Source organism: Doryrhamphus excisus, chromosome 2, assembly GCF_030265055.1.
Source record: "Doryrhamphus excisus isolate RoL2022-K1 chromosome 2, RoL_Dexc_1.0, whole genome shotgun sequence".
In the NCBI taxonomy this organism is placed as follows: Eukaryota; Metazoa; Chordata; class Actinopteri; order Syngnathiformes; family Syngnathidae; genus Doryrhamphus; species Doryrhamphus excisus.
In genome coordinates this window covers 1,616,886-1,632,144 of record NC_080467.1, presented here as the reverse complement: position 1 = coordinate 1,632,144, position 15,259 = coordinate 1,616,886, and the positions used below count along the sequence as shown (strand labels likewise).

Sequence of the window (15,259 nt, the reverse complement as noted above, 5' to 3'; positions counted from 1 at the left end):
AGTAAATAAAGGTGGAGCGATATATGTAATAAATAAAAAATAATTATAAAATAATATAAATATAATATAATTAAAAAATATAATATTAATATAATAATAAATAAATGTAATATAAATATAAAAAATTAATACTTATACTTATACTCATATACTTACGTATATGAGTAAATAAAGGTGGAGTGATATATGTAATAAATAAAAAATAATTATAAAATAATATAAATATACTATAATTAAAAAATATAATATTAATATAATAATAAATAAATGTAATATAAATATAAAAAATAATATAAATATAACATTTATATAAATAATGTATAATATATAAAAATGAAAATAAAATAATTAAAAATAGATATTTATTTTAAGCATAATATTAAAAACAACCATATTGTTCATATGGATGTATGGAAAATGACGGTATAAAGGTTGCTGTATAAAGATTGTATCAAAATGTTTACATGAATATGCTATTATACTTCAGCTGCTTTTTTTTTTATATAATTGCACTTTGCATTTTTTATTTTTTTTTGTCCCGTCCAGCCATTGGGGCAGACAATGTACTTTTAAACACACACTCCTCCCCTGCCTTGCCTGTGCGACATGGAGAACATCATTTGCATCACAATTTTCTTCCTCCAATGGGCTTTTGTAGGAACAAGTCAAGATGTGCACTTTCAAACTGAAACAGTAATTTATGATCTTGTTGGCAATTTCAATAAAATTCCAATAAAAAAAGTTTTTTTTTTGTTTTGTTTTTTCAATCAAAAAGTATCAAACCGTAGCAAAAATGTCTGTGTGATGTTGAATTCCTAAAAAAAAATCTCTCCATCCACTTCTTACCCATTTTTAGCCTTTAACTCCTTACATAACCAGTGCCTATATACAGATGCTGAAACACGTGCAAAATGCAGAAGGTGCCGGAGCACTGCTGCGTCCACGGCTCTGTGCCCTCATGCTCTGTAATTAAAGACCTACTTTGCTGGAGCAGCTGTGGGAAAATAAGCAGAGCACTCAGTAATCACCGGTTGGGGAGCACTTAAATTAACACTTTGCTGCTCCCCATGCTTGGAAACACACACACGCCCCAAAATCGCCATGGCTAACTCACCGCCTGTGTCCCTGACAGCCCAGATCCCACAAAACTATCCAAGTGCAATCATCATCATCATCAAAACAACATAATTACTTGACAAAATAAAGCCATTGAAAGAGCTTGAATTTTTCTATTTCTGTAAACATTTGAAGGCTGGAAAGATATTTGAAGGCTGGAAAGGCTCAGAGTATTCCTCGTCATAAATGGTAATAATTATAAGCAAACTGTGTGCTATTATTTGGTATTAATGTATACAAGTGTGGGCAGACATGCAGAGTAAATAACAAAGGACATAAAAAAATACATTGTGGGAATTTGACCTTCAGGGACCTTCAAGGCAGGTTGAGTCAACCAAGAAAACAGTGACTCCTAAGGAAGAAGCACGTCATGCATGCACACATTTTGAATATGCATATGGGGGTTAAGAATTTGACTTATGTAAAGCATAAAACTGTACTGTACACTTCAAATTCCCGACACAAATGCAGTAATTCCTTGTTCATGGCAGTTGATTGGATTCAAACCCTAACGTGATTAGTGAATTGTAGGATTTCTTATTTATAAATTGAATATTTTCATAGTCACAGGATGGAAAATCTGTTTATGGCCTTGTAAATATGTTTTTTTTAGCATTATTAGAGCCCTCTACACATGAAATAACACCCCTATAGTCATATTTACACTGGAATTACCCAATATCATAAAGATAATGGCAGAAAACAAGGCCATTTAAGACATAAACAAGACTCATACTTGCCTCTGTTGTATTACATGTGTATATGTGTATATACAGTATGTATGTGTACATGATTGGGTTCAGAGTTGACTTTTACACAGTAACTTGTGTTGGGAATTATTGGGAGATAATTCAAACAAGTCAAGTCACCGAACATTATACACACCGAAATATTTTAATAATAGGCGTATACAACCACAAAACAGCATGATTAAAAGACATGACGATGCCATAAAAACTGTGAAGAGGCAAGGGATTACTATATTTATATTTATAGGATCCAAAATACCTCCGTCATGTAAAGTAACAACCGTGACAACACTTTTTACCCCACATTTTAGCTCAGCCTACAATCCTATTTTTTTTACTAAGTGACTCATACAAGATGAAAGAGAAATTCAAAGTGACAATAGCGCCAGTAGGCAAAAAAAATCACTTTTAATAAATTGGCCAACGGTGTCACCCGAAGGTCAGTAGCTCTTGTTCCCAAATTCCGAGTAGAGTTAGCAGTTAGTGGTTTTAAGAGTCAAGGGCAAAAGCTTGTAATTTAACTGAGCAGCTCCCAGTTATGAATATGTCATTGTGAATTAATGTAAAACTGGGGAAACTGTGCCCTCAGTTAAGTCTTCTTGCCTAGTATAAGAACATCCAGCGATGTCTGAAATTGTACATAGTTGTTTAACTTTGGCGGCATTTATATATTTGAGTCCTTTTTTTGACACACTATTTAATACACTTTTTTGCCTGTAATCTCCCAAAGCCAAATGAGTTCTTCCCACGTCCCCTAGAGAAGGTTATTACTAGACTTCATCATACTTACAGTTTCCTCAGAGCCAGCAGACCACGGAAGGCCCAGGGCTCCACTGTGCTTATCAGATTATTCCTCAGATCCCTGGAGAGGACAAACAGAGAGGAAGACGGGAGTTAAGAGTTAAGGCGGCGATACAGACACTTCAAACAAATGCCTTCCATGGAAATGGGACTCATCCAAAATCACACTTGATGTTCTTACAGATCGGAAAATAATGTTTTGTCAGCGGTGTGCATTTCATTCCAGAGTCACTGGTTTAATATCAGATATACTTCAGGAGGTATGAAAGCCTGACCCATAAATCCATAACAGCGTTTTCCGTACACTCATTTACTTGTGGCGGCCCGCCATGAATACATTTGGACCACCAAAAATACATTACAAATACATTATAATGGCGCTGTCTTCGCACATAAAGTAGTTTCTTGTGCCACGTTGTACAGTAGACGGCATCATAACTCTGCTTCTTATACCTTGTAAGTGCCAGAGAATAAGAAGATGTAGCAGGAGGGATCGGTGTTGTCGGTTTAGCAACTTTGTTGCTATATTTAGCAAGTATTCAAACCCCTTCTAGATTCTGTTAATAATAAAAGTGACTAGCATAATTCTAGTCTTAACGAACACCTCTGGATACGCTAACATGAAACCACAGGTCAGTGCCACTCTCTCCCAATTAAAGAAGTTGGCTTTGTGACATACAAAATCTAAAAAAAAATGACACAAAAAGATATTTGTGTTGTGTTTCTATACATCTGTGTTTTGTTATGTTTTTTGATCACTTGTTGTCATCTTTTACCACCACACATAGATAGCAGCCCTGTGTGATTTGTATTTAATTGTTGTAATGTTGTAAAACTATGTCATTCAACATAGTTTTTTTACACAATAGTCATCCCATTATGTTTTTTAAAAAATACATTAATTAGTAAATCACACTGTTCCATGGTTGGGCCTGTAAAATATGCGTATGTATGGAAATTGTCCATATCTTTTGCCTAAATTAAGCATTTTCAAGAACACAAATGGCCACATTAACTAAAATACAAATATAAAGTATTCAGAAAACACATTCAGACATGAAAATATGTCATATTCTACACTGGGTATTAGTGATGGTACTGTAATGTTCAGTGAGATACACAAACACCAGACTCGATAGCCAAAACAACAGGCTTTTATTGCAGGTTTGAATTACCTCACAGCAGCCACAATAATACCTATCACAGGCTACGTTTACAGTCGTAATTCACTCAATGATGTCACTTCCTGTTCTCCATATGTCCGATACACGTTTACAGCAACGCACATGAGCACAAGTCGTAATTATGTCTTAAATATGGAGGGCTCTCGTAATTTTAATAACCACATTTACATTTACAAGGTCATAAATGTTTCTATAGTCTAACTACAAAATATTTGATCTAGAAATAAAATTAATCACAATAGGCAAACAATCAACTAGCAAACATAATTATTATAATAATATAATTATCTAACTTGTACCGGTGTTTATAGACTTTGTTTTTGTTTTAATCTGTAAAAAGTACCTGCTAGTGAGACAGTAATAACCATTTCCTGCTTGCTTAGCATCCTGACCACATCCAGCCAAGAGGCAATAACACACATGTTGTGGTTTTTCACAAGGACTCCGTCTACCACCTCCACCCAACCCAAAACTGGTTTTGACACTACCAAAAAAATGACCTCTGGGTTTTGTCTTCTGGCCAAAGAAAATGTCCTGAAATTGTGTCTCTGATTTCCTTTTAATATGCACTTTTGGCAAAGTTTAATGAGAATGAGAATGAAAAAGGGCGCTCCTGTTTCTATAAACGTCAGCAACGTATACGAATGAAGAGCCCGAGGTTCTTTTTTAGCTTTTTTTCAGCCAGGCCAGAGTGGAGTCAGCCAAAAGAAATCAAACCTGACCATCAAAAGTCCATCAAAAACAATGAAGACTCTCAACCCGTACAAAAAGTCATGAACTGTAATTGCTAAAATGAATTTTTATATATTTTCTATACGTCTTGTGCTCATTAGGGCCGTGACTGAGATGGAACCTATCTAAGCAGGCTTCAGGCAAGACATGGGGTACATCGCCAGCCAATCACAGGGCACATAGACAAACCATTCACGCTCACTTTGACACCTACTGCAAAATTTAAAGTCTCCAACTGGGACATTGTGTGACCTAAAGTATACCTGCTCTATAGGAGTCCACAACTCAATACAAAGGGACGAAAATAAGCATAATATGTCCCCTTTAAAATGTCCTTGATCGTGTACAATGTGCTACTAAAGAGGCAGTGAAAGGTGCAAACCCAGGAGTCATCCATTGTGCCTGCAGCTCCTTCCTTCATCTTGACCTATGTGAGCAGTATTAAGCCGTTCCTATCAACCACCTTAATAAATGTAGTAAATGTCAGAAGCCATTCTGACAAGCCATTAACGTGAAATGAAAATTAAGACCATACGCTATTTTGAAAAAAAAAAAAAACGACCACAGTTGACTTGTTTGCCCATGATAAAATATCTGTTCATAAATATACTACATTTGATTCACAATTATGTATACATTATTATTAAAATCACTGCACACTTACAACCCACTTACAATGATTTTTTTAATGCACCACATTAAACCATTTTAAACAAGGTTGAGAAACACAAGATAATATTTTGCATTTCTTATGACACAAAACAAAAAATTCAGTTTTATCCATTTATACACATACACACACAATTTGCTCTCTGGTTGGAGGTTTCCAAATATTAAATATCGTTTTTAAGGACAAAAAAACTTTGCATGTGGACAAGGTCATAACTTATAGAAAAATATATTTTTAAAATATGCATATTTGTGTGGACATGGCTGACTGATCTCATATCGCATGTTCAGTTTTTAAGCAAAGTTGAGAAACACAAGATCATGTTTTGCATTTATTATGACACAAACCAAAAAATTCTGTTTCATCCATTTATACACATACACACAATATGCTCTCTGGTTGGAAGTTTCCAAATATTTAGTTTTTTTGGACAAGGTCATAACTCGTAAAATATGCATATTTGTGTGGACATGGCTGACATTTCATATCATTTGCTGTGAAATGTTTTAATTTGAAACTTTATGTTAACAATGTAGAAACAAGATGCTAAAACAAAAATAAAACATGGATATGATATTCATGAATCTACAGGATATAAATCCAGTTATCAATGTGGAATGATTAAAATAAATAAAAATAAAGTCTTTATTACGTGCAAAAATAGTCACGATTGACCATGTTTCATTTCCAGTCTTATTTTGAAGCATTCTGTTTATTTCTATAGTTCAATGCGGCAGTTATCAAAATGTGACTAAAAGACTGATTCCAACATGGCTGACAGGCTCCTTCCTGTCCAAGTGCACTTCAAAATACAGGCATGAATAAAGGTGTGCTTTACCAAATGAAGGACACAACACCAGGGATTACTTCAAGCTGACACTCTACACTTCAGTCGCATAGCATGACTGACAACCGAAGCAATGTGCAGATTCCTCCCTCCCTGAATCCGTATGAGTACCGCATACACACAATAAATACACGCAATGACCACATGTACTACTGCACTACCAGGCCACGTACAAGCTGGAGCAAGAGTCTCTAGATAGAACACTGCAGACTATTTAATCGTGCGTGGCATCACTGAGTACTGGACATCCCAATGCTGATGCAATTGCAAAAACACCGTCATACTCGGAAAAGGTCAAGTTCGACAAAAAGCAGGCAAACAAAGCTGAACCCGTCTGCAGCCACTTGGGCACCCATCCAAATGGAAAGTGACGCTCGCTGATGGATTTGATTGCTCGTGCACTTAATGAAATGAGACGCTCATTTTTATCACACTAGCATCGGGGTGTCAAATGTGGGAAGCTTATGTATGCATCTTGCTTACACTAAACATGAACATATGTCAGGACTAATATTCAGGTTAGAGAAGAGAATACGCATAGGAAGTACTATGTCTTGGAAACGATTAAAAGTAATGGTAATGGTTTTATTTCATTTGAACATGCATCAGATTCCAATTGAGTGCATCCCATAATCAGTTCCCAGTTCCACATGTCCAAAAGGAGTAGGAAGAAGCAAAGCTTATTAAACCCTACCCCTCCATCTGGTACTTTTACAATCAGTAACTGTTACATTTGTTCACTTCCTGCTTTCCATAATACAGTCGATCGTGACTATTTTTGCACGTAATAAAGACTTAATTTATTGTAATCAGTCCACATTGATAACATGTTAGCTTTGACAGCCCGAATTTATATCCTGTAGATTCAATCTTCATTCATGAATATCATATTCATGTTTTATTTTTGTTGCAGCACTATCTTGTTTCTACATAGTTAACATAAAGTTTCAAATTAAAACATTTCACAGCAAATTATATGAGATGTCAGCCATGTCCACACAAATATGCATATTTTAAAAATATATTTTTCTATAAGTTATGACCTTGTCCACATGCAAAGTTTTTTTTTACATTTGTTCACTTCCTGCTTTCCATAATACAGTGTAAGGTTTTTTTATTTTTTTTTTAATAATGTACCTCGTACCGAAGTACGATGATAAGTAAGGAAGGTTATAAAAACAGAAAAGACACTAAGTCATCCCGTAAAACACTTTACGCACAAAAGTCAAGTCAAACAAGTTAAACTGATGCTCATTGCAAACAAATCCAGTTTTTAAGTTCATTTATGAAAATTTTTCCACATTTTCAAATACGTCATTCAGTTCTCTTCATTTTTTTCCTGGCTTTCTCATCATATTATCTTTACACTCTCACATTTTATTAGAGTCAACATGTCGTTTTGTGCAAAGAGGCTAATAACAACGCAGTCTAAAAACCGTGCCCGAATTCCACTTTGATTCCGATTTTAGCAAATTCTCGCAAGCATAAGCTCCATATCTGCTTCCTTTTCCTGTCGTCAGCAGGTACTGGAACAAATACATCATTCAACATTCAACAAGTACTACTAAAAGCATCAATATGTATGTCGACAAAGAGGCAGACAATTTTGTTGGTTGGACCGACACAGACCGAGATAATGACATTTCTGTACAGATCTCTGAACACGGAATAATTGAAGGTGACTCGGATGAATATATCAGCATATTTTTGAACAACCCATGCATGCTGGGTAGTCACATGACATACACTAATTAGAGTGGCATGTTATGAAATGACTCTCTTTGAATGTAGATGATATTGATAGAACGAAAAGCACATAGCACATCGCATTTTAATCCTCCCATTGAATCAGTGACAACGCTCAGTGTGTGTGAGCGTTGTCTTTCACTTTCACTTTCACTTTCACAATTGCTATGTTGTGTGGAAAAGTTGCTTGTTTGATGAGCCGATTTGTTTATTATTGCTTGTTTGTAGTAGATAGTTATGGCAATAAGCTGAAAAGTTGGTCAACTGGTGGATACTGGCACTCATCATCGTTAGGAAGACCCAGCTAGATTCTCGTTTGTTCTGAGCACGTTTTTCCCTGAGGACTATCCTGCATTTACCAGCTTAACATGTATTTATTCTTAGATTGTGTTTCATCTTATGAATGTACCTGTTACTACATGGCCATAGCCTGTATAGAAAAGGTTTTTGGAGGGTTTTGGGCTTGTTTTAATAGAGGCAAACTAGGTGAATGCCATTACCTGCATTATTACCTACCTCGTGCTACTGTTTTACTCTATTTAGAATGCACAGAATAAAGAATAATGTGTGTTTATGTGTCTCATATAAGGATTGATGGGCAAAATTCCCCCCAAAGTGCAGTTTTCCTTTAAAGGGAATTTCGTGATCATGAAAACATGTGACAAAAATATGTGTTAGAAGTCATCACTGGTCCCTTTTAAGGTCTAGAATATATTATATTATTTCATTGTTTATTGCAATTGACTCCATTTATATCAGCACAGATTTAACTTCAACTAAATTCAACAGCTGTTTAGGTCTGCCTCCTTACGAGTTCATATGAGCTAGCTCACAACGCTGTCATTGGGATACAGCTATTTTGACTATGAAGAACAGGTCGGAGCTGGCGATCTTTCAGGGCACCTTCGACGCGCTGTTTTGTCACTAAATTGTGAAAAAAGCTGAAAAAATGGACACCAATCCCGGCACAGCCCAGTCTACCAAATTATCAAATTGGCTGCACACTGTGGTGTGCTGGAGAAAATTACGAATGCGTTGCTGCGCCACACCCAAAATTAGAAGCCTTAGAGTTTGGTTAATATTGATTAGGCCCATCTCGGCCTAACCTAGTAATTTAAATTAAATTAAAGTAAAACAAGAAGCTTCCTTTTACTTGAGTAAAAACATAAACATCATTTATAGCTCTAATATGATATCACACTGACATGTACCATTGTGAATTTAATCAATTAATCTAATTCTTAACAATAGTCTACTAAACCCACAGAAATAACTCTCCACAGAAATGTCCGGCTGCCTTTGTTTTAGTGGTCAGTAGTCCTTTAAAAGCAGCGAATGTATTAATATGGTCAGCAGTAGGTGGGATAGTTCCAAAAGAACACAGTAGAAAGGTCAAAAAGTGTGAGAAGGATTCTCCGGAGAGTTCCCGCTGATGCAAGCGGATACGCTATTAAAAAGCAGAACTGAACACAAGAAGAAACAACTCCCAAAACACAAAAGCTGGGAGACTCTTTCATCATACTGGTTTAAAACATTTATCTGCTTCCTTTGCTCGTTTAAAAACCATGGCCCAATGAAACCAAGACAATGTCACCCAGTCAAGTGTCACCTATGAAACTTGGAAAACCATGAAGACGATTTGCATCTGCTAAAAACTGTAACTTCCCTGGAAAATTGACCTTGACCGCTTCCCCTAGGTAATCATCTGCAGGGCTTTTGCTCAGAGAAAAATATTCCCTTCGAGTCAATGGAAGATTTAAGGTTAAGAACTGCTGCTTGAGATTGCAGAGAACATGAATCGTCCAGGTCTCTTTGTCCCAGTGGAACTAGAGCTTGCACTAACATGTCTGCAAGACAAAAGAAGTAAAGATCACACCGTTGCTAACATAACTAATGTCATAAATAAGGCCGGAGCTGAGGAGGTTGAACAGGTCATTAAAAAAAAAAAAAAACAGAAGGTTGGCGTTTTGATCCTCCTTACCTCCACCCAGTCATTGTCAATGTGTCCTTGGAGAAAAACACTTCACCAACCTTCTTCTGTAAGCCAAAACCAGCTCCGAATTGTAAAACCAGACTGGTGCACTGCCCGGTGTGCTTGTTTGTATTTATCATTTCTACCCGTATAAGTCATTTTCTTATCTTTGGAAGACCCTATACCAGTATAGCGCCCAACCCTACTGCAGATGCGTATCAGCATATCAACTGAATTTTGCCGGAAGACCGATGCTACGACAGCCCCCTGAAGGCATCTATTCAAAACTTTGAAATGGTCACTGACTCATTCCATGACAATTCTTGAGAACTGAAGCAATGCATCATAAAATCAGTTGATTCTTTTTCATTAACCCTGTACATAGCCAACAGAATGTTGGGTAAAGGGCTTGGACATCTTCTCAGAGTGAACCATCGCAAACAATACCCTGAATCATTCTAGTGTTTCTGCACAGATATGTCCATTCACCTTTATTCACATTCTTAAAAATAAAGTTTGTGTAATGTACCAAATATATAAGTTCAGTAAGTAACTAACACTGAAACTTATTTTCGTTGTGTAGTAGTCATTCTCTAATGATCGAAGGTTCCTAACTGGAGATCATACACAGACGTTTGTGTGGTGGGAACCCATTATTAAGTGGCAAAACTAACCAACCAGATAACAGTGACGGCCTTTGTTCCTGCTTTGCTACCGTGGGAGCCACTTTGGCTTACAGTTAGCAGCATGGGTCCATATTAGAGGTTGGGTGGTAGGGTATTCAGCTCATTATCTAACACACACAGAGAACGTTGATTAATAGCGATCATTTATGCTTTACAGGCCAAATAATTATTTGCATTTTATTTAACAACAACATTAATTGTGAAATGTTCTCGGATTGAATATAAGACATATTTTAAATGTACAAAAAAAATGGATGGATGGATGATTACACAAATCTGGCTCACTCACATATATATAATTATCAAGTTTGCTGGCCTACATAAGCAAATGTTCCTAAAAAGACAGTAGACATCAAGATGCATACTGTAAATAGACAACAAAGCTTCCGACCTCATTACATTTAAAGTTAATCTTGTTATTTTTGCCTTGCAAAATAATGTTGAAAGGCATTTTTCCAATGAATGTCACTTCAAGAGCACATCCTATCTACTATACTACAAGCGGAATGCATTGTGTACATATCTAATGGTAATGGTTTTATTTCATTTGAACATGCATCAGATTACAATCGAGTGCATCACATAATCAGTTCCCAGTTCCACATGTCCAAAAGGAGTAGGAAGAAGCAAAGCTTATTAAATCCTACCCCTCCATCTGGTACTTTTATAATCAGTAACTGTTACATTTGTTCACTTCCTGCTTTCCATAATACAGTTTTAAGTTGGGTTTTTTTTGTTTTTTTTTTTAATAATGTACCTCGTACCAAAGTACGAGGTGATATGAAGTGCATTTATGTTGATTTTCTGGTGTTATTTATATTTGTCAGACTCAGAATCCGAATGCACTTTATTCTCTTTTTATTTATTTATTTATTGTCAGGTATATAATATGCAATTAAAATGTGTTTTCTAATTTGAGGTGATTTTATTTTTTTTTTTCAGATCATATAGCTGATAGCAAGGATGCAACCGAGAACCCTTCACCCTTCATTTTTTAATAATTACCTATTTGGCCGTTGGAATTGTCCTACCTGTTCCCAGCGAACAGTGCCCCTGGCCAATAGCACTCATCATAAATAAATTTTAAAATTTCAAACAAAATGTTCAGTTAACCCATGTGATGATCAGTATCGCACAGACATTAAGTTGTTCACTTGTTATATACTTTCTTTAAAGGAAACAGCGTTCGTCTTCCCCCACCCACCACCTCCATCGCTCCACCTACAAATATTCACAGTTCCACGGAAAAAAACTCACTATTTACCTGATTGTTACCCCGTCAAGGATGTTTGCTATTCCAGAAGCCGAGCTCACTGAGAATGAACGGTGCAATCACACAAACATGCACTATTACACTTGTCAATCTTCTGCCAATTCCCTCTTATTCTGTCATTCGGCCAACCAACCGTGATTCCAATGTGCCGTATCAAAGAACAGTTGGCAGCCACTTTCTAGTCACTGAGCGTACCTGGCCTGGCATCAAGTGCACAGAAAAATGTATCCAAATGCTGCATGGAGCAGAACAAAGGAATGCTGTGCCCAGATAGGGAGAGGAAGAAAAGAGCAAAGTAAGGTAGGACAAACCTTGGGGTACGGGGTCCCATCATTCAAGTGAAGCAAGAGGAATGAGCGTTTAAAGGTTAAATGGCACAAAGACACATTGAGACAGATTACATTGTCATGTAGGCAGACTATATAGCCACTCAATTATAGGCATACTATAGCTTTAATGTTATTCCATTCTTTAAAAATTAAGCAGGCAGGGAGGAAGTCAGAAGGTGACTGACAGTAACTCTATTCATAACAGTTGTAGGAGAGATGTCCTGTAGTCATGCCGATTTTTGCCTTTCTTTATTGATCAGAAATCAGATAATAAGCCCAACTTGATTTTTACATCAGCTGCTGTAAAGTGTTTTGTTTTTGCAACAGGAAGGGAAATAAAGAAAGCCATGTCCAACATGTGGAAATATGTGTGTACTGTTAATGAAAATAGTCCTACAGCTACTTGAAAGTTACTTCAAGGGGTGGTACTAGCAGAGCTGCATTCAGTACCACAATGTAAATAGTTCATCTGAGGACCAAACACAAATAGAAGTATGAAGCGTTTAGCAAGGTCAACAATGAAAACGCCAACGCAACAAAATCTGAACTTTCCTAGTAAAAGAAAAGACAGTAGAAAGGTAAAGTGGATCGCTGAAATTTAGCCAAATGTATTACTTCGGACAACCACACCATTTTTATTATGGATTGTGGAGGACATGTGTGGGGGCTTAAATTGGTACATTATTGTATAGCTACAGTGTATGTGTACTGTGTATCTCTAAGACTTGGTGATTGGTGAACATTCACTGATGGCAAACAGGGGAATAATCTGTCAGCCTTGACTGTATTTGTCTCAAAAATACAGATAACTATGATAACTATGATAAAATTTTTCCAACCAACTTTATATCACTAGCCAAATTAGAAGCAAGTAGAGGGAAAGAATAAAAAATAGACAGTGACCAACGCAACATGAGCCGTTTTCAACTCTGTCTTGTCAAATGCACCGCGTACATAGACACAAGTCGACCAACTAACTGTAAATATCATACAAACCAAAACAGTGCAAAATACAGAACGTCTCAAGAGAGTGAACGGTAAGTTTGTGCAGAAGTGAGAGTTAAGCTTGTGCGAGTGAGAAAAAATATCTATATTTATCACAGCTATCACCTATCACCTCACAGCTAGGAGACCAGAGTTTGCATGTGGAGTTTGCATGTTCTCTCCGTGCATTTTCTACGGGTGCTCCGGTTTCCTCACACATTCCAAAAACATGCAGGTTAATTGGTCCATGGGGAGAACGTGCAAACACACAGAGATGCCCGAGGGTGGAATCAAACTTGTGTCTCCTAGTTGTATGGCCACTCATCCACTGTGGCCTATCATCTTTGTGTTTTAGTTAAAAAAGATCGACATTTGTGCTTTGTTCATTTTGAGTTATTTCGTCTAAGTCCTAACTGATTACTTGATTAATCGAAACAACCAGCTTCAGATTAATCGAGTGAGAAAATAATCATTAGTTGCAGCCATGCTTCTTATACTGCAATGTCATGCAATAACAGAAATGAGCCTTCTCCGAACTATTCCCACAAAGTTGGAATAAAAGAACTGATGCAATACGATTCGGTGGTAATTCGGAGTCCAGTCCATCTCTGGAAGTCTCAATACTTTTCTTCAATAAACCCTCATCTGAAGGGTGATTGACCTAAAAATGGAGAAATACATTTCCTTTTTATCTACAAATTTCGGTGTCACCATCCAAGCAGTTATAGAAGCAGTTATCCGAGGGCTCGACAGAGGTGAAAGCAATCAATTGGTGACTTCTGGGGGCAGACATGAGTAGCAGCACGGCCATCATAGATCTCATCTTCAGGCTGCTCCAATGAGGCCTACTGGGACATCACATAAAGTCTGGGATTCATTGACAAGGGTTACATGCTCTCAGGACTCCCACATCCAGCACTACATTAGACTCATATATGATGCTTTATATTATCTTTTTTAAGACATTTACCGAGCCAATTGAGGTTAAGCACCGGGGCTAAAAGGTGAAAACTATTGGCAATCCTCCTGCCAGACACACTTGAACAAGCAACTCCTGCTATGTCTTCCTTTTTTTGCTTTCTGGAGCTCCAGTACAATGACAATGACTGTGACTCAGGGGAGGACAAAACAATAAAGCCGTCTTGATTTAAGTACTTACAGTTTTTCCAGCGCTGCCAAGCCGTAGAAGGAGCCGTTCCTCAGCACAGAGATCTTGTTGTTACTCAGATTTCTGTTCAAGGGCAAAATATGATTGGAAATGAGGTCAATATACACAATGTGCCCATGAGTACAATAATGTCAAAGAAAAGTATTTTTTTGAAAACGACATATTCAAGTCTAAATACATTGTAATGCGATAAGGATCTAAGCCTAATGCGCTTAAAGTTGTAAATCACTTAGCCAGAACATGTTTCTATATCCTACATGAGTATTAGTTGATGATACAGAATCATTTTTCATCAATTCAATGTCACATTTTAAAAGTATGAGAACCACCTGTATTATTCTACAATACAGAACATTTAATCATTCATATTCTATGGGTCTCCGGGGTGATGGAGCCTATCCCAGCTGTCTTCAGGCGAAAGGCGAAGTACACCCTGGACTGGCACAAATAGACAAACAACCATTCACACTCACATTCATACCTATGAACAATCTGGAGTCGCCAATTAACCTAGCATGTTTTTGGAATGGGGGAGGAAACCGGAGTACCCAGAGAAATGCCTGAGGGTGGAATCGAACTCAGGTCTCCTAGCTGTGTGGCCTGCACGCTCACCACTTGTCCGCTGTGCAGAACATTTAAGTATCAAATTCCAATTTATATGGAATTTTATATGGATATGCAATGCCTTCACTTTGGTCATTGGAATTGGTATTCATTACAATTGCGCTGCAAATAAATTGTTTTGTTCCTCAATTAATTAAATTGCTGTTTCAATGAATCGAGTAATCAGTTAGGGGCCACATGATCAAATTAATATGAACCATATACAAACAAGCTTTGATCTGCTGATATGTATGAATATCTTGTTTTGCCTACAACACAAAGATAAAAGGTCTGCTTTTATAAACAACTGAGATGCTGAAAAAAATATAAAATAAATATAAAAATATTTTAAATTTGTAATAAAATAAAAAAAAATAAATATATATAATAATTATAAAT

At 36.7% G+C, this 15,259-nt stretch overlaps 1 protein-coding gene across 1 annotated transcript in view; it reads right to left on the bottom strand.

Moving 5' to 3' along the window:
* The window catches only part of LOC131106682 (adhesion G protein-coupled receptor A1), a 149,689-nt gene that overhangs the window by 118,508 nt on the left and 15,922 nt on the right, over nt 1-15,259 (bottom strand). Inside the window, exons 2-3 of the mRNA XM_058055964.1 lie at nt 14,249-14,320; nt 2,656-2,727 (exon numbers count right to left, since the gene is read on the bottom strand). Of these exons, the coding sequence (XP_057911947.1) occupies nt 2,656-2,727; nt 14,249-14,320 (144 nt within the window). The remainder of the gene's footprint in view (nt 1-2,655; nt 2,728-14,248; nt 14,321-15,259) is intronic.